General features: G+C 37.5%; 1 protein-coding gene across 1 annotated transcript; it reads right to left on the bottom strand.

Moving 5' to 3' along the window:
- Nucleotides 1–693: 693 nt before the first annotated feature.
- Nucleotides 694–27,129, bottom strand: LOC104249011 (protein MOR1). Its single transcript, XM_009805378.2, has 54 exons — nucleotides 26,699–27,129; nucleotides 26,430–26,535; nucleotides 26,216–26,339; nucleotides 25,051–25,130; nucleotides 24,792–24,969; nucleotides 24,635–24,699; nucleotides 21,026–21,108; nucleotides 19,451–19,536; nucleotides 19,167–19,280; nucleotides 18,309–18,428; nucleotides 16,770–16,872; nucleotides 15,763–15,899; nucleotides 14,585–14,650; nucleotides 14,373–14,490; nucleotides 14,220–14,260; nucleotides 13,686–13,757; nucleotides 13,464–13,568; nucleotides 13,254–13,359; nucleotides 12,381–12,493; nucleotides 12,206–12,293; nucleotides 11,880–11,980; nucleotides 11,629–11,736; nucleotides 11,432–11,537; nucleotides 11,274–11,353; nucleotides 11,058–11,204; nucleotides 10,906–10,981; nucleotides 10,691–10,815; nucleotides 10,498–10,608; nucleotides 10,269–10,418; nucleotides 10,079–10,153; nucleotides 9,898–9,979; nucleotides 9,652–9,773; nucleotides 9,470–9,571; nucleotides 9,313–9,387; nucleotides 9,130–9,225; nucleotides 8,955–9,056; nucleotides 8,729–8,830; nucleotides 6,848–7,030; nucleotides 6,662–6,773; nucleotides 5,738–5,814; nucleotides 5,568–5,647; nucleotides 5,045–5,107; nucleotides 4,821–4,947; nucleotides 4,094–4,216; nucleotides 3,932–4,009; nucleotides 3,662–3,820; nucleotides 3,397–3,555; nucleotides 3,086–3,183; nucleotides 2,823–2,979; nucleotides 2,625–2,738; nucleotides 2,180–2,275; nucleotides 2,018–2,089; nucleotides 1,630–1,930; nucleotides 694–1,521 (listed from the first exon to the last, which is right to left on the bottom strand). Exons 1-54 carry the CDS (start codon nucleotides 26,856–26,858, stop codon nucleotides 1,256–1,258), a joined length of 6,090 nt encoding a protein of 2,029 aa, XP_009803680.1. The 5' UTR covers nucleotides 26,859–27,129; the 3' UTR covers nucleotides 694–1,255.
- Nucleotides 27,130–27,206: the final 77 nt, after the last annotated feature.

The following is a 27,206-nucleotide window of genomic DNA, read 5'->3' as shown; positions in this document are numbered from 1 at the left end:
ATACCAAACGACATTGTCAAAAGCTTTTTTGTAACAAAAGAAAGAAAAAAAAAAGAGAGATCAAATTTATAAAAGAAATACCTAAATTGCATCGAAACCACAATTTTTTAAGTTTCTCCGGCTAGGATGTGAGAAATTTCATAAAGGATATGGGAAAACTAAACACAAGAGTAATAAGAGTTTTACAATGGGAGAACTAAAAAGGAAACGGTTTTAAATAAGGAAAGATATTGAAAAGATATGATGGAGCTAAAAGTATGGAAAGATTTTAAATGTGGAAGAGCTAAAATAAGAAAAGAGTCGAATAGTAAGGAAATATCCTGACCCTTTTGTTAAATAAACATGACCTTATTCAATTGAAAAACTTAAAAAAAAAAAATTAATCAAAATTCAAAGTACTATATACAATTCAGAAATATATGAAAGAAAACGTAATTCCTCTGGTACAAAATATTCCTTTACCTTCTATACTTTGAACAAAATTTAATTCGGAGTTGCGCTTACTTTCTTACTTTCAAGCTACTAAACATGATAATAGACACTAATCATTTATCACACAAAAATTAGACGGAAGTATGGGCACATCATTCTTTTCGGAAAAGGTAATCTAACCAAAAGATTGTTTATGAAAAAGTTTGGGCGTGATCGGACGACATAGTAATATTTATTACCTCATATATAAAAGAAATATAGTTAAAAAGAAATATAGTTAAATAATATTATGAAAATGATTTAATTATTCATCTTCGCAGGCTAAGATACTCACAGTATTTTTCTTACCAACTACAGAATCAAACGTAAAAATCGGAAGATTACAACAGTTAAGTGCCGTCATACAACTTACACAACTCTCAACTACCTTGGCAGAACGTAGCTATCAATTGAGGCGTAACATACTAGATCAGCATTTCTGAAACACACGAGAGCCTTTCAATTAAATTAGATATTATCAAAAAGACATATTCAAATCGGTAAGATATCTCTACAAATATACAGCTAACCCTGCCGGATAAAACCATTATGGTACACCTTGAAGCATTACACAATCTCCAAGATCTCAATAACACATCTCTGTCCCATAGAATTCAGATAGCAACGCAAGCTGAGCTTTCCTTGCTTTCCCCACTTATAATGAGCATGAGCTGATTACTGTGGTATAGTTGTTAAGGTGTTTCTCGACAAACATAAAGCATCATATGATGCAAGTTCACTGGGAATTCCCGAAGAATCACACTTATATAATGAAGCTCTGCATCTAGAATTCCATAGATCCACTCTTTAGCCTTTCCATTCGCGCCTGGAGACCTGAAAGTGCCTTCTCATCCATAGGAAGAACCCCACTCTGAATGGAATTTTCAATGCTAGAATGTTCAATACCAGGAGCTTGAGTTGACACCATGTGGCTGACATTACCATTCATGGACATTAGTGTTCTACTACTTGGGTCCGGGTTCCCCCCAGTTGCTGCTAATGACATGCTTTTCATTCTTTCGCGGATTGCTTCTAGTGTTCCACTAGTAACTGCAACAAAAGCTAACTGGTAACTGACATTTGTTGCGAAAAGTTAATATATCAAAAAGGAAAAAAGGAGGAAAAGGCTAAAGGAGAAATAGCTTAGCACATGCATACCTCCAGAAGGCAATCTATCATTTCTTTGTTCCCCCAATTGGTGCCGTAACTCCAAATGTTCAGATGAGAGTCCTCTTGAGAGCAGGGCATTACCACCCCTGTCATCTTCGCCATATGACGGTGGCAAACTAAATTGTGATGGTTCAACTTTATTGTTTACAGATTTCGCATCATTCAATGGGTTTGTATTTACGGGAGATAACGTGCCAAATTTGGGAGAAGACAGGTTTAATGAAGATGGGGGAGGAGTTGACATGGGTACACTAGAAGGCGTCCTTCCAGCCGCAGCATTCTTTTCCATCTGCAATATTATTTACACACAACAATTGCTTCATGACTGACAACTCTGAGTCTATAAATGTGTAGGTCAAAGAGATCAAATTCACACCTGGGCAAGACCATCTCTAATATATGTTCGGAATGCCTCACTAGCATTTTGCAGCTGAGCAAATATATCAACCTAAAGCAGATTGGACAAAATGATATTACAAGAAGATCAGCATTATAGGCAGGAACATAAGTTGACACTTAGAAGGATGAAGTATTATACCTTGGGATACAATTGTGTGATCCGGTACAACTCATAAAGACCAATTGTGCATGTTTGCTTATCACCGATCTTCTTAAATATGGCAGCAAGTTCTTGCTGTAAAACACACAATGTAACACAACTTTTTTATTAACTAGTACAAAAGAAAAGGGCAACCCGGAGCATGAAGCATCACACATTCACACAGGGTCCGGGGAAAGGCCGCACTCAAAGGGGTGTGATATAGATAGCCTAACTTAATGCAATTATTAGTGGTTAATTCCATGGTACGAAACCGTGACATAGGTCACACAGAGACAACATTACCATTGCTCCAAGGCATTGTATTTCACGTGATCTACTTCAATGTAATAGATTGTAACGTGGAATAGCTGATGAACGAAGGGAAATTCACCTTTGAAAGGAAAACAAGCTAAAAAAAATGATGGCGAACAACACATTATACCTTCAGCTGTGCATCTGCATTATGTGTTGCAGGTGCTGGATTATTCGCTGCAGAATCACCCCAGTGAGTTTGCCCAGGTACAGACGGGGTCAACATCCTTGCAGCTGCCAAGGTCTGAAAGACTATTAACATCAGTTGGGAACTCCACATGAATGACTAGAGCATAGAAGCCACATGAATGCAAAAAAACTGCATGACCTGAAGGTTAAGATCAATGTAAGCAAGAATAATGGGTGGTGGTTGCATGTCTATCGGCACCATCGATAGGTGACCTTTAATGGCAGTACCACGAAGCTTGACAAGCTCATGCAACACAGTTTTCACCATTCGTAAAGGTTTATCATCGGCTCCCGCTCTGTCAATATTTAATAAGATGAGAATTAGGATATAAAGCCGCTGTTAATCCATATTGAATCACATACCCAAAAAGCAAAAAAAACTGAAATGTAATTAAAAGACACCTCCTCCTGATCTCATCCATTCCTAGTTCTTGCAGGTAAATGTGAATGCTCTGAAGGATCCGATCAAGGTCGACATCATATATGGTGCTTTGAAGAACCTATATAATGTGGAAAAAAAGATTAATAGCCACAATATCAACCTTCAAGAAAGAAACATGTCTATTATTACTGCTGCAACCTGAGAGAGCTTGTGTAGATTTTGCATCCAGAAAGCTGTTACTAACATATTTGCATAAAGACGCAGATGCTGATAGAAATTTCCTTCACCTCAAAAACCCAGGAATGTTGCAGTGAAAAGCAATAAAAATTACCTTCGTAAGTTTTATAAGACATTTCACAACCAAATCAGAGAACTTCTGATTTCGTATGACAAGAGATTCATCTGTTGCTGGAGATGGCCACCTTGATGGGTCCAAAGGCCTTAATAATTTAATCAGCACAACGAAGGATGATGTTCGATCAGCATTGTCCTAGATTAGGGACCAACAATAGATAGAAAATAATCAGGACAAGTCCGCTAAAACAAGGGTAAACAAGTATTACATTCTAGTTGATGAAATTTCAAAATCAGAATACCAAGATTTTTAGCATCAGAACATTCAATGCTTTCAAGAGCTGACTGCCATCATCCATGCGGGGTACTCTCTCATCAAGAAGCCAAAGCAAAAGCTCAGTAATGAGGATATCTAGGGTACTCTCCCTTACGGCATGAGCAAGAGTTTTATTCTGGAATGTCTGCAAACAAAGAAACAACCATAGCTTGAGATAATTCCCAATACGTGTTGGTCCATATCAAGAAATAATCAGTATCGGAGAAAAATTAACAGAAATTGGAAAACCACATACCTGCATGAGTGTGTTAAGAACATATTTGCAAGATCTTGATGATGCACCCATCAGACTGAAGTCAAAAGTTTTTGCTACCTGTAGTAGGTCTAGAATATGAGCAGTGTGAAGCATATACAGATAACAAAGAATGAGTCACATAAAGAATGATAAGTATTGTGCCTTATTTGCCAAGCAGGAAACAAGCTTGTCTGCATCTTTGACAATGTCGTCCATGGCACTGCCTTCAGGATCGTTGGTTGCTACGGCCAACAAATGGCACACAACTTTCATACCTTCAACAGACTGCAACAAGGGAAAGGCTTGATTGCATCAGTGAATAAATGACAGTTACTCTCCATCCTCTTTAATGATCATCCACAAAAGCAGAATAATCAGGACACAGACAACCAACCAAACAAACAAACAAACAGATAGAGACGCATAACTAGCCGTAATAAAAATGTGCAATAGACACAACAAGTGCATCAATGAGAATTTATGCCCAAAAAAATAAAAGGATAAACAAACACGAGCAACTGAAGGCATTAAACTCCAGAAATTGAATATGCAATACAGATTTCTAAATGTGAATGGATACAAACACATCAGCTGCTGGCGGACATATAAAACCCTATATTTCTTTAAACACGGGGTATAAAGGGCAGCCCGGTGCACTAAGCTTCCGCTATGCGGGGTCCGGGGAAGGGCCAGACCACAAGGATCTATTGTACGCAGCCTTACCCTGCATTTCTGCAAGAGGCTGTTTCCACGTCTCGAACCCGTGACCTCCTGGTCACACAGGAGCAACTTTGCCAGTTACGCCAAGGCTCCACTTCACACGGGTATGACAAGTGATTAAGATAAAACCACCTCTCCTAATCCAGGAAAAAGCAAAAGGAAAAACAACCTGCTCTGGAGAATCAGATGCTATAATATCCAGAGCTTCATTCCAGTCAGAGGGACCCATTGTACCAGAAACTGGCCGGAGATTCACAATTCTTTCCATCGGAAACTCTGTATTGTTATAAATATCCCTGGAAAGAAGAGATAAAACAAACATACAAAGAAAAAACCTTAGCTACCCAGATTCAGATTGGTAAGAGAAATAAGATGCAAGGATCTCTTGGTCACCTATTTAAGATTGGGCCAGCTAACGACCGTGAAACTTCACCACTCGGCTCCGCTATATCGGACCTAGAGATCAGAAAATCAACATTTCCAATGTCAAAGAAGAAAGTTACTGGCTTAAGGTAAAATACGAGCTCAATCTGGGTACAAAAGGCAGAACGAAAGCACAAATAGATGTGGTTATTTTTTCCCATAGAAACAAAACCGAAAACAAATTAGAACTTAAAGGAAGACCAGCAATTGGTAAAGTTACAAGGTCAAAGTGTTCAATAAATATTTTGAGAATGAGGGTCAAAGTGTTCTATAATTATCCAGGTCCTAGACAGTTGATTGTTAAATAAAATATTGGATTTGTGGTCCAGGGAAAGAGCTAATTTGATACCCGCAAAAGTTGTTTCTTGTCTAGTTGAAACGTAAACATTGAAAGTACACTCCTCAAAAGAAGTTTCTTGTCTAGTTGAAACTTTAAACATCAAAAGTACGTGGTGTGTGTCCCAAGAAAAAAAAATCCTAAGCAATTAGATACCCGTTATCCCTCACTGAACGCCTTAAAGCAGCCCTAGCTTCCCCAGGTCTGCCCTCTCTTCTTTTGTCCATCTCTCTAGCCTGGAAAAGATTAGTGAGCAATTCTATGAGAAAGGAAAGAGAAGAAAATATGCAAGAAAACAAAGCAAAAAGAAGAGCAGAGAAGTTTACCTTCCACTTGAATCTATCATCTAGCATGCTTCTCTGCGCCTCCGTCAGCTTTCCAAGATATTTCCAAATGTCATCACCTGAAAGAAGTTTAATTAGAACCTTAACCAACATCCAAACTATTCTACCATCCATCCAGTTCTATGAAAAAGGATCAGAAGGCAAAACACACACACTGGGGGCTCAAGGAATCTTACAACCAATAGCCAGCTAAACTCAACCTTATAACAGTATTAATAACTAATGAGCCTCATTGAACACAAATTTTACTGTTTTGAAAGCCTCGCAAGTTACAGGTCTGGATTAAGGGTGGCTAACGGGCGGAGCAGGGCGGATATGGGCGGGTTGAAAACGGATAACATATCCGACCTGACTCATATTTAATACGGATAAAAAATGGGTTAACCAGCGGACAATATGGATACCCATATTATCCATGGCTTCTTGAATATGATCACTTTTGGTAGAATTCCTAGTCTCCAAACTTGAGGAACCCCCAATTTGAGTCTTTGCAAATGTAAAAGTTAAACTCATTGGTTATCCATATTTTAAGTGGGTAATAATATGGATATCCATATTATCTATGGCTTCTTGAATATAATCACTTTTGGGAGAATTCCTAGTCTCCAAACTTGAGGAACCCCCAATTTGAGTCTATGCAAATGTAAAAGTTAAAACTTATTGGTTATCCATATTTTAAGTGGGTAATATGGATCTTTATCCATATTCGACCCATTTTTAAAAAGTTCATTATCCAACCCGTTTTTTAGTGGATAATATGGATGGATAACTGTTTTTTTAAATCCATTTTGCCACCACTAGTCTGGATGTAAGTTGCAAATATAGCTGCCAGCAAAATCTTTGTGATGATGAAGATACAGTTACCATTTCCAAAATTAAAGAGCCTCATAGAACACAAACACTCACCAAGAATCTTATAGCCAGTAGCAAGAGTATTCAACGCAGCCTTCCTAGTCTCACCATCTCGTTCTGCTGTTAAATTTGCAACATCTTTCAACGATTTTAATTGTCCACCAATCTATCAGCAGGAAATACCATATGAGGATTAAGCAACTTCTACAGATGAGAAGATCAATACACTCGGATCTTTACCTCAGCTTCATGATTATCCAGTAAGTAGCCAACAAGGTCAGCACATTCTATACGAGTTCGATTGCTCCTTGATCGTAAACCTTCCAAAATATAAGGAAAAGTCTTTGCAGCAGAATATGCATGAATGATTTGCTTAGTAAGCTCTCGCATTTTTTCACGCACTTTTTCAATGTTATGGCCAGACTGGAAAAGATGTAAAGAAGATATCAGACAGGTCAGTGTTAATATGAAATAAATAAGAGGAGATGTTACATGTGTAAACCATCAGTTAACACGCCTAAAATATCCCTTTGTGTGTGAATGTAACATCAAACAATGTCAGACCACAATAAAAACCAAATGTCTAACATAGTCTGCTATCCGAAGGCAAACTCATACCAGAAAATGCAGTTAGCTCGACTTACAGGTATGTCTATATACACACAACTAAAAGATGAATATAAAGGGTATTGCCGGTAATAAATAAGAAAATACTAAGGATCCAAGCTATCAATAACTATTTCTCGTCTTACAATCGGTTGCTTTTCATGTCTCTCTTCTTTTGCCTCTGCAGGAAGAGAAAAATGTTGATTTTGCTAAAGAAAAGGATGGGGTTGCCATTGCCAAATGATCATCACACTCATTAACCACTTATCTTATGTCTTCGTTCCCTCTCCCGGTAAAGAATAAACAAAGAACCGATAAGAGTTTGAACAAAGAACTGATAAAAGGGATATTTTACGGCATGGTACCAAGGACAGGAATCTTTCAACCTTGTTAACTGCAAATCACTTATCAATCACAAGATTATTGGGGAGACTAGGAATTGAGAATCTCTGAATACACAATAAAAGTTTGTTGATGAAGTGGCTATGGAGGTCCAACCTAGAGGAGCAAGCTTTATGGTGTAGGGTGATATCTGACCATCGTGCACCAAACCAACCAAAAAAACATGTGGAGTGTCAGTTTGCAGAAGCATAAGGAATCTATGGCCTGAATTCAGGTAACTTAGAAACATTAGAGTTGGAAATGGCAGTAAAACTGTGTTCTGGCAGGATGTGTGGATTGACCATGGTACCATGAAGGACCAATTCCAGATCTATACGAGTTACTGGTCTCCAACAATGCTACATAACTGCAGAATAAATGGGACTTAGCTAATTTAGAAGAAATATGAATGATTGGGAATGCCAGAGTATAAATGGAAAAGTTTCAAGGTTGCTCACAAGGCTTAGATATATTGAAATGGAAAGGCTCCTGCAAAGGAGAATTCTCAGACAAGTCTTGTTAAAGAGTTTTGTCCAAGGAAGTGCAGCACCTCAACCGTGGCCTTGGAAACAAATATGTAAAGTCAAATGCTACTTATGTGGCAGCCAAACAGAAACCATTAGCGATCTTTTTTTGCACTGTCCTATTACAGACAAGCTATGGCAGCTAGTTCTCAACTTTGCTGAATCAAATGGTCCTTGCCTGGGAATACAAGGGATCTTTGTTGTTGTCGGAATAGGCAAGGTCTGGACAAAGCAAGAAATAGCTGGTGTGATTTACAATTCCAGCTTGTATCTGGTTGATGATATAGAGAGCAAGGAACTCAAGATGTTTCGCAGAGAAGCAAAAATCGAGGATTAAGTTAGACTGTACCATTTTATTTCACTTTTGGTGTAAAAAGGAATATGTGAATGAGGCCGAAATTTTATTATAATTCATAGAGGTTTTTGCTCACTTGTACAGTAACACCAGCGCTACTTTTGTACTTTTTTAACACAATTATTACCATTTCAAAAAACATAACAGAAACAACCTGAATTAGAAATGCTGCAACAAAACACAAATGAACGTACAAATAACACACATAAAGAACATCATAACAATTTTAAGTAAAGGAGCTCATTGGACAAGTACCTTCTCAACCAAGCAAGGAAGGAAAATGGCAGCTTCAGCTTCAGTCATCATGTATCCCTCGTTCCTTAACATCTCAAAAAGCTCAGGCAGAAATTCCAGAACCTGAGAAACATTATCACAGTAAAGTACAGAAATGACTTTAGGAGAGAAAGCAACAAAGCTAAAAAAATAATGAGATCTCATTATGGGAAAAGGACAAATAAAAAGAATAGGGATAGAAATAAACCTTGAGCAGACAGGAAGTGTTTGATTCACAGAACCTCAGGACAAACCATCTCAGGACTATATCAAGAACTTCAATTAGTTCCTTCGCAATTGATGGAAGCGCCTGAAAAGTGCAAAAGGAATATGGTTGATGATAGCGAATTAACAAAAGAATGTTAATTTAATGATAAAAGCACCTTTTGCAGCATCTCTATTCCATCAACTTGTTTCTTGAAGTCTGTACTTAGAAGCCTCCGGTGCAAATCCTCCCTGAAGTACTTCATCAGGTCACTCTGTGCCATTAAACATTAATGAGATTAACCAATCATATGAAAACTACTGCAAGAATTATAATTCTACAAAATGCAACTTCTTGAAACCTCAAGATCTTGTATTTGTTCCAATCGTGGCTCTTCAAACTTAAATCTGCGAACAACTATTCTCTCTCTTTCACCCTGTAAATGTATTCGGTCATAGCATTACTGAACAAAAAGGAATAGATAACACAAATACAATATTTCCTGAAATTAGATATACCTTGTGCGAGTCCTTAACATTTATCAAAGCTTGTGACTGGACACTAATGTCCTGAACAGACATTAAGGTCTCTTGCCTTGAGTTCCTTGTAGGAATAGCTCTCTGGAGAAATAAATAAAAGGAAGAAAATCAGTACTCCAGTTTCTCCCTGCCTTGAGCCGTTCAAGCATATAAAAACATACCGAAGCTCCAGCTCTGTTTCCATGCCTAGAAGCACGTTCAGCAGGACCAGTGGATTTTCCAATCTTTGATCCCACCTTTGATGTTGTCCCAGTGGAAGATGTTCTTCCAAGATCGAAAGTTTCTGATAAGGAATAACAATTTATTGCAATCACGTAAACCAAGATAAAATGATAGATTTGTAAAGAGCTACCACTACTAATGGACTAAAAAGAAAACATAAAGTTAGAACATAGCATATAGTGTACCTTGAAGTACCCCATATGGTCTCAATCGCTCAACAACGATAGCTAAAGCAGGTCCTTGAATATCTTTCAGGTTCTTGCTCACCTACGTTAGAGAGTAACGCAATAAAAAAGAAAGACATATCAAGCAACTAATTGGTGTAAACAAGCAGAAAGAGCTTAAAACTATTTAAAGCTCATATACCATCTCCTGCCCGCACACTCTAAGAAGTTCTCCAAAGCATGCTTCTGCTGCTTTCCGAACATCAGCAGATTTGTCCTAATATATAAAATGCAATCGCTTTAGTGCAAGATATAGACAATAAGGTCCAGTAAAAGGAGGCAGAGAATATACGCCAGAAACTGAACGATTAGGGCAAGAGCCATCAATTTACCGTCATAGCAGATGCAACAGGCTTTAGAAGGTGTACAGCATCAGGAAATTCTTTCATTCCAGTTAGTTGTTTGGACAACCAATCAAAGAGATCTTTGCGGCCCTCCGCACCAAGTTTGGCATCAGTTAGTGCACCAGTAATGTAAGGCACCTACAACAACATGATTGTCAATGAGTTGAACAATGCAAGCCAAAACCAGAATATACTACAGAACTTGAGAGATGGAGACCATTTTATCAAGATGAACAGCAGCAAGCCAAGAATCTAGTGTATTCAAAGTGCACTCTCTCATGTGCTTTTTATTGTCACCAAGACATTTCAATATGTCCGACAGAATCCCCTGCAATGAAGAACATAATTGAATAATCAATAACAAGAAAAAAGACTGACACAACAAAATTGAGGTTCTGATCAAATTGAACCTTGCTCGACTTCTCAACTGCTGGTCCCATAGCTGAAGCAACACCACCAACAGTTGACAAAGTTGCTATGACTAAATTCTTGTTGCTGTCACATAGACGGCCTCTAAGAGCACCAAATAACTCTCCTGCACAGTTAAGGGAAGAAAATATGAAGTGTCGAACGCACACAAGTACAATTGCAAGATACCACTCACAACACAATAAGAACACCATACCAGTTCCAGTAGGTTGAATGCGCTTATTGGCCTCTTCCAATATCTTATTTACAGTTTCAATAGATTCTAAGCGGGCCTGAAACGGGAAACAAGAATTACAGCAGAACTACTAAGACACAAATTGCTGATAACATCAATAACATAGGGCGTACCTTCCAGTCAGAACTTTCCAGTCCCTTGAGCAAAGCAGGAGTTATCTTTCCACTAATGTCTTCACGAGGAAGACTATCTAGGCCACCGCTAGACAAGGAGGGGGCATCTGATGTCTTCACAGTCTTCTTTGGGGCTACAGATGCACCCTACATATGGAGAAAAAGTTAAAGCCACAACTAACAAGGACTAGAAATGTCGAAGGCAATCAATCATACCTCAAATGGATTTTTGTCATATTCTGCATCAAGTGCACTAATAAGAGCAGGTTTTACATCAGACAAGAACCCTTTGATATCTGTAATTACAATAAGTACATTTCAGCTTTAGCCATAATCTAAAAGGCACGTAAGAATTATCCAAGAAGGCAGCTCACCTGGACCAACAAACTTGTGTAAAGCACCAATAAGTTTAATGGTTGCGTTTCTTGTGGCAGCGGCGCTGGATTGTAAGCCAGTATCTTTGCAGAAATCAATTAAATCCTGTAGGAAAGATATCCGTTTTATTAGATTAAGCCACCCTAGATTGTGAATCAATCATGAGTGGAATCAGAAGTTTACAAGCTCAGAATACCTTTAGTTTAAGATGTGAAACACCAAAGTCATCGACTGCGGTAACCATCCACAATATGCCCTCACTAAGAACCTTAGGGTTCTTGTGCTCTTTCATAATTTTATAAAGCTAAAATAAAGCAGATCAAAAAGGTATTAGTTGGGTAACATGCAAATATAGAAAAATCGTATTTCAAAAGCTTAATCCAGACATCAGTATTTCCTAACATGAAGTAAAACCAAAAAGCACTGCATGTACAATACTTTACTTACTCTCTCAAAAACAAAACCTGGACCAACAGCTTCACAAAATGTAGTGAGACATTTCATGGCTTGAGCACGAGTCTTAATGTCAGCTACTCTTTCACTTACTCCTGAAAGAAATGAATTACAACTTAAAATCAGCCCCAAAAAAATAATTGTGTGGTACAGTGATGCAACTAGGTAGGATAAATTGCATGGTACAGTTGCATAACTGGGTAGGAGAAAAAAGAAAAAAAGAAGAGTGACCTTGAAGGAAAAGGACAATCAGCCAAAAAACAAATAGCATGGTACACTGATGAAACTAGGTAGGTGAAAAAGAAATAAGGGAGAGTGACCTTGAAGGCAAAGGACAACACATTTCTTTGGATATTTTGATGCAGTTGAAGCAATGTGGTTAATTATATCAATAACCAGCTGCTGAACCTGCACTTTGATATATATTGACAAAAACGTGTGACTTTTCCAGGTCAATCATTTCCGCTCAGGTCAATTCAGGTAAAAGAGAAAAACCTGGACATTCTTTTCACTCCAACCAGGAACAGCACAGAGCAGGCGGACCAAAATCTCAACTGAAGGGTCAAGCTCTTTTAGTGCTTCAACCTGTTCTTTGAATGAACTAATAGCTGCATAAGATAGTAGAGAAATATTATCAACTGTTAAGCTAAAAAGAAACAAACATAGGTGTAAGGAATACATCAAAAAGCATATTGCACTCTTAAGATGTTTTCACATACAGGTCCAAATGCAAGTAACTGCAGGGAGTAATAAAGAAAACTAGCAAGTTAAACAAACGAAAAGAAATGCTTTTTAAAATAACTACCACAAAACTTGGCAACATTCGAATAATTGAAAGTTCACTGAAGCGGATCCACATCTTACATGGACGCATGCTAACTGCTATAGGGGTACATACATATTTTACTAACCTACAGGATCCACTAATTGACATTTACTTAAAATTTCTGGTAGATGGAACTATAATAAGGGGATCAAATGCCAATACAGTTTGTATGGGTTAAAAGAAAGGTGGCACAGCATTCACCTACTTTCAAAGAATTGCCACAGCAACAGAACACAGAATCAAGCAGTGAAAACACAACACTATCAATGTTCCTAGTGCAACAACAGATAGTGAAACTAAGACAAACAAAATCACAAAATAAAGTAGATACTCTCAGCTGGAACTCTGGTAGTTGTATGCTTCAAGTCCTCATTCATTATTCCATATTAAGGAGAAAGTAGGACTTAGGCCATATGTATATCCAGGGTTCCATCTTCTTCCTCTTCTTTTTGTGTGGGGTGTGGGGAAAGGGGGGGAGGGGTCCATCCATTTTTTACATCCTAGATACGCACAAAATGATTCGACAGAAAGATAGAAAAAACCTTCAAGCCTCTCTTTCCACACTGCACTCTTCAACTGAGTAATCGTCTCCGGCTGTATAAGGGAGCCTAATTTACTTTCAATCTCTTCGAGACTCATCTCTGCAGGCTGTTCATATATCAAAATTGAATTATTAATCACGTGTGATTTCTACAGTATTAAGAATGATAAAAGGATGCTAAGCTAAAAGCTAAATTTGGATTAGAAATCACCTCAACATCTTCAACTTCAACAGGCTTAGATGCCTTTAACTGAGTAGCTCCATCACCCCTCTTATTTGTACCAGATTTTGCAGATGCCCCTTTCTTACTAGGAGGCTTAGAATCATAAGGAGAAAAAATGAGGAAGAACAAAAAGAAGAAGAGCAAAAGAAAGATAATTAGGACGCTCTGGGTAAGGAAAACTTATGGCAGGGAATAGAATGCAAAACTTACAGCGGCCTGGACAGGTTTCTTTCCACTAAGCATGCTCGCTGCAGACCTCTTAACAAGTGATCCAGTTGAAGCCTACAAGATGAGTAAGTTTAATATGCTTAAAACTGAAAGAACACAGACTAGAAATGATCTAAGAATAAAATAGGGAAAAAGATATCGACAAACAAAATCCATCTAAGACTAATAAGGACAGATGATTTCAAAATATTGAATACCCTAAAATATTTAAAAGAAAAGCAAAAGAAAGCAAAAAAAATGATGTTTGCCATCGTATGACATAGAGAGTGGGATCTACTTGAATAAAACTCAAAAGACAAGAAAAAAACTTTTTAAACAGCCCCAACTAGCTAGAACCAAATGTCAGTGTACCAACGAATGCTCCAAATACAAATACATCAACTGGAGTTAGAACCAATAAGTCAAATTAACTTGCGAACTTATATTTACGAGTGTGGTAAAGTAAAGCTGAAAAGATGCCTACAATCTCCCAAAATAACTCAAATAGTATTGATTACTATATGATAAGATAGTCACCTGGGTGGAAGACATAATTCCTCCGGATGATGGGACTGCACCTGAGAGTTATTTACAATTGAGCAAGTTAAGACAGTCATGAAAGCAATAAACAGATAATAGTACAACATATAGAATGGAAAACTTTTAGAAGTAAAAAAAAGAATTTCAAACCAGAGCTGGATGTGGAAACTGGATCACCACCAGAGCCCCCAATCATTTCGGATAACTTCTTCTTTCTAACATCATCTAGTTTCTCCAACGACTTTTCCAGAGGTCTCATGCCAACCGACTTGATAAAGAAGGAAAAACACAGCAAGAGGGGTCAATGGGATAGTTGAGGGAGAATCTCTACAAATAGAGAGAAAACTCCCAGAAATAAGTACCTTGGCCACAGCTGCCAAGGCTGAAAAAGCAGCATCTCTAACTTCTGGTGTTCCATCATTCAGGCTCTGTGCGACATAATATACCAGTATCATCAACTTGGCATCCATTCAAAAGAGAAAATACAGGCAAGACAAAATAATCTAAGAGAGTGTATCAGGAGATGAAAAGTAGCAACGTCACTGCAACCCATGTAGGTCCACCTCAACATTCAAATAAGCAACGAGAAAAGGTAGCAAGTGAATAGAACTTCCAATCAAAGGAAGAAGAGATAGGGAAGACTTGACGAAACCATCTAAGACACATGCTACCAGATGATGGAAAGGATAAATGTCCTTGCAACGGTAAATATCCAATCATAGAATTCAATGAAGCCACATGATATACTGCAATTGAAAATAAAACAGCATCTTTTTCTTAAAAAGGAGGAAAGATATACTGCAATTGAATACATGTTATTTGGGCATCGAAGATGCTCTTTTATACACATTAAACTTCATTTTCATACATATTAAATGCAATTTAAACTTCACCAGGCTAATAAGGGCAGCGAGGTACACAAAATATCCCCTATGGGAAGGGCTGGACCACGTTGGTCTGTTGTACCAAGCTAAAGAAGCATTCAAATATTAATTGTATACTGAAACATCCTAGGACATTCTACTATATACAAAAAGATGACAATCAGAGAATTTCATCCCAAGGAAAACAATACATAGCTGAATGTCATCAAAGTAACAAACAACAATCTTTTCTACCATGATTTAGAAGTTCAACAATCATGTTTCAATAATGTGATGTCAGCAAAGAGAATAAAGCAATCTGCAGAACAACAAAGGATTACCAGAAAATACAATTGTACTCCCAAAACAAAGTCCAATAGTTGATTTTGTGTATGCACAATACAACAACAACAAACCCAGGGGTCTGGGGAGGGTAGTGTGTATCGAGACCTTACCCCTACCTCCCCCCGGAAGGTAGAGAGGTTGTTTCTGATAGACCCTCGACTCAAGGATTTTGTGTATGCACGATGCAGAAGTTAAACCACCAATCATACTAGAGTTGTAAAGAAAGGAAAAAGGTAATACTTGAGAGTAGATATCACAATTAAAAACAATTTATCAAAAGAAAGACTAGGCACTATTAGAAACAAAAGTACATAGTAACCCATTGAACTAACCTCCATACAAATGGGAACATATTCCTTATGTGCTTTTAGAATAACAGCCTTGTTGCTTGTTTCAATGCAAAATGTCACCCAATTTAAAGTCAGTGATCGCACTAGAGGAACTTTATTTTTCGTGGCAGTCTTGACATCTGCAAAAGTACGTAAATCAATCACGTATTTTTTCCAATCCAATATTTCACTTTAGTGAAATCAATTTACAAGGCAAAGGACAACATATTCAACCTCTCCATCACAAAAACATGAAGTATTTCGACCAATGCAGTGAGAGAAAAGTAAAACGTTTGGAAGGACACCTTTCAAATATAGCATAAGAAGCCCCATCAACTTTTGATGATATATAATATTAGTTCACTGGTTGAATTGATGTAGACAGAAAAGTCTCCGCTTAAACAAAATGGTCAAGAGTTTTGGGATGGAAAGAGCAAAAGAAACATGAAAAAGCAAGAAATAACTCCACACTACTACAAGCCCTTCTGGAAAATCCCCAGGCAGTAGATGACCAATAACCAAAGCGCTTCCTCAATGTAGCATCTGGGGAGTGTTAGACAGTAAATGCACCCATATTGTTATAGATGCTGTTTCTTGGATTCGTGACAATCACCGCCAAAATCTTATTCAAACTTTGACAGAATTGAACATTGTTCATTCAAATTGGGGACTAAGTTGTAGCTAATGACAATTGTTAGAAGTACTATTACAGAAAATATTGAACAAAGTCAGTACGATAGAACAGATGCATGATTGGATGTTTGTCATCTTCACAATGTAAGACATGAAAGTCTTCTAGTACAAATTTAATATAGTTCTTTACTTATTTTACATAAAGATGTCTAGGAAATAGATAGTGAGAGTGAGTATGTCATCACAATGGACACTGAGAAGCAATACGGTACTACCAAAAAAAAATCACAAGTTAAATATATAAAATCAGTTGCGGCATCTTAAAGAATATTTGCAGCATCTGAAGAAGGCTTCTTAGGTTTGAAAATGGAACCTGCCTTCAACAATATCAGTGAGAATTAAGCACCCTGATTTGTGCATCGCCTGGAGTGTTTGAGTAAGTGCATCCGTCAAAGTTGGTTTTTTCTCTTTCAGTTTTTCCTATAAGAATAGAATAAGGAACAGGGAAATATAACAGCTTTCCTTATTGGATGATCAGCTAAAGGAAGAATATTTCAGTTAAAAGACACTAAACAAATATCTAAGAACAGGCTACACAAATTGGTTACATGCATGATTTACTGATAAATGCAATGTGCTATAACTATGGGTGTGACAACGTATCCAATAAGAACATGAAAAGTGTTGTTATTTTTTCTCTCCCCCCACTTGGCATCCGATTTCAATTACAGCAGAAAGAAACCAAAGAAGGAGAAGGATAATTGGAGGTTGAAACAGAATATGAGGCAGTAATGTACGTTAATGCTGCAAACACCTCCAGATCGACAATAGGAAAATGCATCCTCCTAAAAGCCCCAAGTTCCCTTTCTTTTTTTGATAAGGTAAATTGTATTAATCAAAAGGGAGAGAAACTCCCGTATACAAAAAAAAAAAAAAAAAAAAAAAAAACCAAATTTCCTTCGTCATGAAAATTAGTACAGCTGAAGATTTCAGTCTCTAGATCAAATAATAAAAAAAAGGCAACTGCATCACGCTGATGTTCCTAATGTTGCAGACTACAGCAAACTCTATTTCCGGACTGTTTAATAATGCTCTTGGAAACAACCCTAGAAATTAGGCATTCTTATCATCCGTAAATAGCCCTCAAAATTTGATCATCTCCTTCATCATTAGCATTTCTATTGTTTTGTTCTCTAAAATTCTCTCCTCCCTCGAGTCAGCTAATGAGGAAAATAGCATGCCTTGCTAATAAAAGTCAGCAATCAACGGAAACAAAAGCAGCTATACTTAAGTATGATATTTATATCCTCAATTATACAGGTTTTGCTACCCCTTAGTACTCATTAATCACATTGATATTGTCAATTATTCAAAAGAAAAGAAGGGAGAAAACGGCATTCAAGGGAAGGTCTTAATTCATGCCCATTTCAACATCAACTTACCATGAGCATTTCCATCCTTAAACTACTGCTTTAAGGGCTCCTGTTCTGATAATTTATATGTCTGTTAACAGGGGGGAAAATTTTCCAAGCTACACCAAAGAAGTTGCAAGGCACGACATGGCTACCCCTCAATGCTCAACTGCTCATTGATCAGATGATTTATATATCCTCACTTTATTCATGTTTTGCTATCCTCAGTGCTCAATAATCACAATGAGAGCCATGAGCTTTCATAGGGCATGAAAGAAGTGAATGAAAGGTGAATGCCCGTCTTCGTATACCTGTCTTTCAATTGCACACCCCGCAAGGGACAGGATTGGGACCTCAATTTCCAAACAAGAGAACTAACTTAAGGTCCACGAAATAGCAAGTTCATACAGTCAAATAAGAGAACCTAGTTCTGACAAAAAGAGAGATACATATGCGCCAAATATATAACAAAGAAAGATATTCGTCTTAAAGCCACATTCTTACCAGTAATACAGGCAACAAGAAGCGAGAGCTTCCGGAAAAATGTGTTCTCAGTCCCCTTGCAAGATTTCCAATTGCCTGGATGGCTTCAACTGCAACGGCAATATTTACATCTGTGATGAGCTGCAAAGTCACAAGACAACAGTCAATTTCTAGGGATAGACGGTGCATTACCGAATGTGCACTGTAAAAAAGATAAACAAGAGCTAATTAGCCGCCAATATAATGCCACAAGCATACACAGAAATACACAACCAAACCCAAAAAAAGAGAGTAATCAGCCCAGGAGCTAAAAAGTAAGAATATAAATTAGAAGAGAAAGAGAACTCCTCATGGTTCAAAACACCCATTGAACAGTTGGTAGCACCGCAATGAACAGCAATATGACAGACTGTAGGTGAACTGACACTAGCAAATAAAACACTGTTCACTATGCTCCTGCATAAGTTTCAATTCAGCTTCTTGATAAAAAAAACAGGCATTCATGAACATATAAAGCAAAATCTACAGAGCCCATGCTCATATGTACACAGCTAAAACCATTTAATCCTTGAAGGGATGAGAGATGAACATCAGAAATAAAGTAAAGGTACTCCTCCTAAGCTGGCAGACCAAGACCCAGTAGATCCATCTCATGGTTAGCACCACTGGTTGATTTGACCTCCAATTATTGTTAACTTTTATCCTCTTTGAATTGAATTTTTCTTGAGACTATGATGATGCCGTATGATCCAAGAGCCACATAAGTATAAGCATCATTCTTATCATTCTATACTTTCCAATCAACAAAAATACTACTGATTAGACTCTGCATCGGCTGAAATATCAACTTCTTCAATCAAGGAGAATGAAATTACATACCTTCTTAAGTGTCCTGCAAATTTCTGCGAAATCACCAGGTGCAATTTTCTTGGTAGATGCAAGCTTAGTCAGCTCTGCAACAGCCTCTTTACGCTCTGACCACTTGGCTGCTTTCTACACAAAATCAGTTGAAAAACAAATCAATGAATGACTAAGTGCATCACACTCATAAAGAAATCCGTCACACCAGAAATAGGATGCAACAGAATTTTAGCCCAAAATATCTAACAGTTGAATGCAATAAAATGTACATGAAGCCTAAAAGAATAAAAGGAATAACTAACCACGCCTTCCCAAAATCCTGTCTTCTCCAGAGGGATCAAAATGTCAACAGGATCCACAAGGTCATACTCATCTATCTCCTGCGGAACTGAAAGAAGGTGTGTCAGGTGGGATAACTCAAACTACAAAGAAAATTTTTACATTGAGAAAAATAATTCAAACATTGAATTAGTGCCAATTAGTTTAAAATCCTTGGTTTTAATTAATATATACACTTAGTTTTCAAGTGACAACAGTACAATTTCCAGTGCATAAACAAGGAGTAAAACAGCAACTAAGCCAAACAAAATGGTGATACGGATTACTTCAAGGAAGAGGAGGCAGATAAATTGGGAGGAGACAAATCATCAACTGTTGCATTAAGATAAACGTTTTTCTTTTATATATTGAAAGATCTATTATGTCTTTCCCTCCATAAAATCCAAAATAACACAAAAGATTGGCATCCATAACTAACCACGCAACTAGTTTCATGTCACAGATATGACCTTTCATTCTCAATGTTTTAAATTCATGGGAGTTACTAATAGTAGTAGGTGAAGCAAAGTCGAACAGGCGGTTATGGAAGATCTAAGTTGCTCGGACTCTTCACTTACGATGCCACACCCATGTCGACACGGCATGGGTGTGGGATCCGTACCGGATCTGGTTAACCGATTTTGGGTACTTTGACCAAAATCGATGGAGAAATTCGGGACATATACAATGAATTTTTAAAATCAAAACAAAAGTTAGGGTGAAATTAAAGAAAATGAAATAACTTGTAAATAGAAATTTTTATGTCAGTCCTTTTTCCTTTTATCTCCTACTCGGATTCTCCTCTTGATCAATATTTTTTCCTTCTTAAAATACCTTTAAAGTTTTTCACACAATATCTCATAATTTAGATATATCTTTATAACTCTATTTAGCACCCAAGGGTGTGGCCTAATGGTCAATGAAGTGGGTGAAAACCATGAGGTCTCGGGTTCAAATCCCAGCGGAGGCAAAAACACTAGGTGATTTTTTCCATCTATCCAAGCTTGGGTGGATAGAGTTACCTGGTACCTATTGCTTGTGGAAGGTGACAGGCATCACGTGGAATTAGTCGAGGTGCACGCACGGTCATTTAAAAAAAAGCTCTATTTTTAGATATTTGAATTAGTTTTAGCCGAATCTCCGCACTCGTATCCATGCCTGGATCCGTACCCCCGAATCTTAAAATTTAGATCATGAAGGATCCGACCTCTAATTCCGCACCCGTATCGGACACCCGCACCCAAGTTCGAGCAACTTAGTGGAAGATTGGCAGCAAAAGTAAGGCATCTTGGAGAAGAACACCAATATATTTGTCTTGTTTTGGCATAAAGGAATATGATAATGTTCCAGAATACTGAGAGTGAATTTTCTTTTCAAGTGTAAATAGAGAATTCATTTTGTGTAGACAACTGTGTTTGACGAGATATATTTTTGTGATTGAGCCACATACACAATTCTACATACTTCTGACACTACTCTTGTTGTGCTCATTATAACTTTTGACTTACCTAGAAAATAATGACTCAAATAGACTAGGATTCTTCAGTTAAGTTACATACCATCTGCAGCAGATTCTTCAGAAGGGCCAGCGGCAACTGCATCAGAAACCACTTCCAGCTCTGGCTCCTTGTCCTGCTCAGATCTGATAAAATAAAATAAAAAATAATGGTTAGAAAGAATGTTGCTAATCAATGTAATGTTAATCAGGCATGCAGACACAAATACGCATGAATAGGATGGTCCTGACAAGCAAATCATAAGGTGATCCTACACAGCAGCCCCAATTTTTAGAATGAAAATAGTCAATTAACATCAAATCGAAACAGTAAAACCAGTATGTTTCAACAGAATGTTGATTAAATATACTTGCAGGAAACAGTCAAGTCTGGTCACATTTTGACACAATTTTACTTTCTTTCTTCTTCTTTTTTTGCACGGTGGCCAACTTGCGGGCACCACGGCTAATCCACCTGCTACCACAATTTTAACATTCTTCCGCTTACTAACAAATATTGTACACTTATCAATACTGCAAGTCTCCTCTCTCACATAAACATGTATCCACAACCTATACAAGTACAGAATTCCAGAATATGCTGTACAAACAACCAGCAAGCCCACAAGTTGGATACAGCAATGGGTAGTTACTTTTAAAACAGTATCACCAATTTCTAGTACTAAATAACACATCATAACACAGACAGCTACAGTGAAGTAAAGAACAAGATACACATGCCTATATGAACTGTATATTTTTTATTCATTTTTGGGGTAAAGAGGCCACTCATCAATACTGCATGTTTTCTTTCACATATAAACATAAAGTATTCATAGTTTATACACGTACAGAATTCCAGAATATGCTGGACAAACAACCAGCAAGCCCACAAGTTGGATACAGTAATGGATAGTTACTTTAGTACAGTGCCACCAATTTCTAGTACTAACACATCATAACACAGACAGCAAAAGTGAAGCAAAGAACAAGATATACACGTCTATATGAATTGTATATTTCTGTTTCACTTTTGGTGTAAAGAGGCCCTAGTAGAAGATGTAGATTCAGTAACTGACATCATTGGAGCATTGTAACTATTACAGGACTAGGTTTTACTTTTTGGGCTTCTGTATTTTGTTCTCTTCTTGTGCCGAGGGTATATCGGAAACAGCCTCTCTACCGGGTAAGGTCTGTGTACACTCTACCCTCCCCATACCACACTTGTAGGATTTTCACTGGGTTTGTTGTTGTTGTATTTTGTTTCTCTTAGCTTAGTCTTTGTGCTAAGGGCTTCTCTTTTGAAAATTTATATAAAATATGTTACCTTCTTCAAAAAAAAAATATACACGTCTATATAATTCCAAAAGGCAGGTTACTCACAATATTTACATGGAAAACAAGAAAACCTATCATATCTCCTTAGAGCCCTAACAAGTAATTTGGAATCTGCAATTATCCACATAATCCTCAGACCTCAACCTAAACCTACACAAACCCTTCCATCAAACTCCACCGGATTTCTCAATTTCTCAGAATCTTACTTCTATCCTCTCCATCTGCAATGCCTTCCCAACCTTCCATGCATCATAACCTATCGCATTTTCTCAAATAACCCATACCATGCAGTAGCCACAATTTGGGAAACATTACAAGAAGAATATAGCATTTTCAACTTCAGCAAAGTCAACTTCCAGTGCAACTTGCAATTAGACACCAAATACAGCCAAGATTATCCACCAGATACATCAAGCTCCCACTAAACACAACAAACATCACATGGCAAAAAACAACCATCAAACTACAATATGTCACAAAGAATCACCCCCAATCAGCCTCCAAATTGCCGGGTAACAACCAGCCAAAAAAGACGAGTTATAGCTCTGACAAATTTTAGCTATTAATCAGCTATGCATTCAGTATTTGTACTAATGGTATAAAATAATAAAATGTCGAATAGAGATCATCATGGATATCCACCAATAGACTGTTTGAATAAGGTAATTTATTTTGAAGCACCTGTCACTAACTAATTCTTACATACATGCATCTTTTCAAAAAATAAAATGAGAGCTTATGTACCTTATGTTCTACTTCTTTGCTATTAACAGAGCTTTCCTGGATTTTTTAATGTTGCTGCATTACGCACCCCTGCTATAGGGGGTCACAAGTAAATAATTCAAGGTGGGTTTCCAAGACATTTCCTTCCCAACCACCTGCTACGTGCGAAGACTTGAGCTTAGCTCCTTCAAGGTCTTTATTTTAACAAATCATATAGTCAAACGCAAACTGTCTCTTTATCAAGTGCCTATCACCTAATTGAATGGAACGAGAGCTTATGTATCTTAAGTTTAATTTGTGTGCTCTTAGTAGAGCTTTTATGCTTTTCTTGTTGCTGAGATATGCAGCCCTACAAAAGGGGGTCAACAACAACATACCCAGAAGTGGGGTCTGGAGAGGGTAGAGATTATGCAGTCTTACCCCTGTAGAGAGGTTGTTTCCAATAAACCTCTATTATAGGGGGCCATTCCAAGATAACTCAAAGTGGGATTCCTACGTGGTCCCTTCTAACTCACTTGTTAAACACGCAACATGTGTTTACATGCTAATTGAACTCTCAATGCAGCATCCAATCACACAACAAATATAGCCCAGAGCAGCAGAGTCATCAAGCTCCCACCAAACACAAGAAATATCACAAGACAATAAACAACCATCAAACTACAATAATTCACAAGTATCACCCTTAGCTTCCGCCAACTAGTCAGCTAACAACCAGCAAAAGAAAAGCTTAATTATATCATTGACAAATTTCAGCTACAGATCAGCTATGCAGTCATTTGTACACCACCACCAACAACAACAACAACAACAAAAAAAAAAAAAACAATGTAGTCCCATAAATGGGGTCTGGGGAGGGTAGTGTGTACGCAAACCTTACCCCTACCTTATATAAGGTAGAGAGGCTGTTTCTGATAGACAGTCATTTGCACACCAATGTTATAAATAAGTAAAATGTCAACAAAAGATCATCAATCCACCTATTGACTGTTGGAATTCGGTAATCTATTTTCAAGCATTTGTTAGTGACTAATTTTTACATACATGTATTCTTTTTAGAAAATAAAATGGCAGCTGGTAGCTTAAATTCTATTTGCATGCTCTTAATTGATTTTTCATGCCTTTTTTTCTTGTTTCTACATTACGCAGCCCTTACAGTAGAGGGTCATTCTTAGATAACTCAAGGTGGGAACTAGAAAGCTTCTTCTAATTCACCTGCCATGGTAAAAATCATGAGGAGACTTGAGCAAGTAGCTCCTGCAAGGTCAATCTTTAACAAATCATATGGTTAGGTGCAATCTCTCTTTATCAATGCCTGTCACCTAATTAATTTACCTTTGCCTTCAAAAATAGATGATCAGTAGAATGAGAACTGTGAATCTAAAGTTCTATTTGTGTGCTCTTAATAGAGCTTCTTTATCAAGGACCTGTGACTTGATTCCTCAAAAATAGATGACTAACCCAAGCCTCCATCCCACACAATCAGAGAAATGAAACAGAAGAACCACAACAATCAGCACATTTAACACACCTTTCCAGCTAAAATTTGGATAAACAGCTACAGAATAAGAAAAAAGAAAAACTAAAACAATTGTCCAACTACAGAAAATACCTTATTTTACGTGTTGGCTTAGCAGTCCCCGTAACATTGACAAGCTCAGCTTCCAATTCTTTTTTCTTAAGAAGAAAAAAGAAAGAGAAAAATTTAAGGAGAAGTTTCATCCAACACACCATAAAAACACCAGAAGTTTTCTAGAACAGCAGTATACCATTGTATCACGCATTTTCTCAAACAATATAGATTTCACTGTCTCTTTTGAAATCCAGCGGCAGAGTTCCAGTGTCAGCCCCTTGGATGAAGCACGAACATTCTGATCTTGATGGTCAAACAGTTCAGGGAGCATCTTCAAGATTCTTTTTGGTGGAATAATCTTTGCTCCAAATTCACTATTCATATTGGTGAAGCGTCATAATCCTCCCAGGAACTAAGAAAACTAAGCTAACATGAGAAGACAGATATTCACAAACCTCAAAGCCTGAAACATGACATCGATCGCAGGAACCACAGCTTTGGCAACTTTATTTTTAATTGCTTTCTCCATAGCATCCTAAAACATAAACTATATTAATGAGAAAGGCAACTAATAAAACGTATAGCTGGAGGAAGCAAGGAACGAAAATGAAAAACTGCAGATAAAGAACGCAAAATATAATATTTTTGCTACATGTTCAGACCCGAAAGATAACGTACGCTGGAAGGGCAAGAAGAACGGCACATTTCTGTTAAATCATGCTACGACTCTTACTTGACACACAAAATACAACATCACAGTGACCTAGGAAACAAATTTGGCAAAGTGTTGCCCCTTATAAAGTTCAGTCTCACTTGCCTAGTGGCTAAAAATGCATGTCTAACACAGTCTAATCTTCAAAAAAGAGGTCTGAAAATTTGCAGCAGATGCCCAAGAGCAAGCAGAGGATACAAATCACCTGTTGCTGCACAGCTGTGGGATATGTTTTTTAGCATTTTGGGCCTGAAGAGGTCTAAAAGTACATTATACACCTATGACCTATCACTAACAACAGAAACCGTAATCTTAGTACATATAAAACAGAGTTATAGCAATTATAAAATTTCTTATTTCAAAATTAACATGTCTTCTTATTTATTTATCATGACTTTTCTACAAAAGAAATATTTAATCATTGCTTTTGCCTACAGAATTATAGATTCAAAAAATTTGGCCACTATCATATGTAGTAAATTTGAAGCACAGACACTCCCCGTACTAGTAAAGTTCTGGTCTTGGATTCCAAGTGTCAATCATCTTTTAACCCTCTACATGCAACTCTAAAGGATTTAATATCAGAAAGAAAAAAAATGAATTTTACACAAAATGATAAGATTCAACAATCTTTAGCAAAACAGCCTCATTCATGTTGCATGAATGAAACAATAACAAAAATTTTACAAGAGGAAAAATAAAAGGCAGCTACTGAAAGAATTTTTAATGACCAAAAATTTTAATTCCACACTCTTTGCTGTTTTACTTCCACTACTTCAACTCAATTACACCGAGCAGTTAGCAAAAGCTCAGAAGAGCCTAAACGTTGTTCGATTTAAACAAGAGTAACTATCAAGTACATTATAAGGAATTCAGAAATGCATAAAATTGTTGAGTTTAGCACATACCAAAAATGCCTCGACAGCCTCCAACTCTATCCAAAGCAAAAAAACCATCTGTGCCTTCTCCACTGTCTTTGGCCTGCCCGTCAAGCATTTAACTACTACTGCGTCACATACTTCTTTCGCATATCTACTCATCATCCAAAAGCACACCAAATTAAACTAACCAACGCAACTAAAATTAAATAAAATTATAATTAAATAATAAGTAAAGCTTTACCTCCCAGCATCAGCATCGGCAGCTTTCAAGTAACAAATCAAAGCATCAAGAGCCTTCTCCTGAACTGGCGCATTGGAATCCGCTACTGTCTTCCTAAATAATGGACCTATAAATATACACACACAAAAATTCAAAAACATAAAAGCTATCAATAAATATGCAATCACATTACATAAACAAAACATACAGATCGCCGTAAATCAATCGCAAGCAAAGCAAATGAAACCAGATCTAACGGAATCGAAACCCTAAGTGAAGTAAGCACTGACCGAATTCACGTAGGCGAGGGTCCTTGGGATCAGTAATGGAGTCGCAGACGGCGGCGAGGTCAATGTTAGCGTCATTTCGGACCTTCCAATTTTTGTGCGCAAATCGCTCGTCCCACGGCAATTTCTTTGCCTCTTTCAACAACTTCTCATCTTCCGACATTGTAACCTATATATCTATGTATATATACAGAAGGTTTTCGAAAAATGTATATGAACTTCTCGATGTTTAGATTGATCGGAAAAGCGCCCGGAGGAAGAGGAAGCGGTTGTTTTGTGCTTTAGTTTTTGCTTCTTTATTTGTCCTTTAGGTCTCAGCCGAGTGCCGGCGAGTTTTTGGGAAAAAATGGGTTGAAATCGAGTGCGATAATACGTTTTATCTTTCTCGTTTCAAAAAACACACAGAGTGTGGGTAAGAGAGGAGAGAGAGGGGGGACGGGGCTAATTTATGTTTTACGCTTCAACGGAAAGAAGTACCACCCTCGGAGGAAGGAGCGTGAATATAGTAGGC

This window comes from Nicotiana sylvestris, chromosome 2 (assembly GCF_000393655.2).
Source record: "Nicotiana sylvestris chromosome 2, ASM39365v2, whole genome shotgun sequence".
Lineage (NCBI taxonomy): Eukaryota > Viridiplantae > Streptophyta > Magnoliopsida > Solanales > Solanaceae > Nicotiana > Nicotiana sylvestris.
The sequence above is the reverse complement of the archived record's forward strand: the minus strand, read 5'-3'. Positions and strand labels throughout refer to the sequence as shown.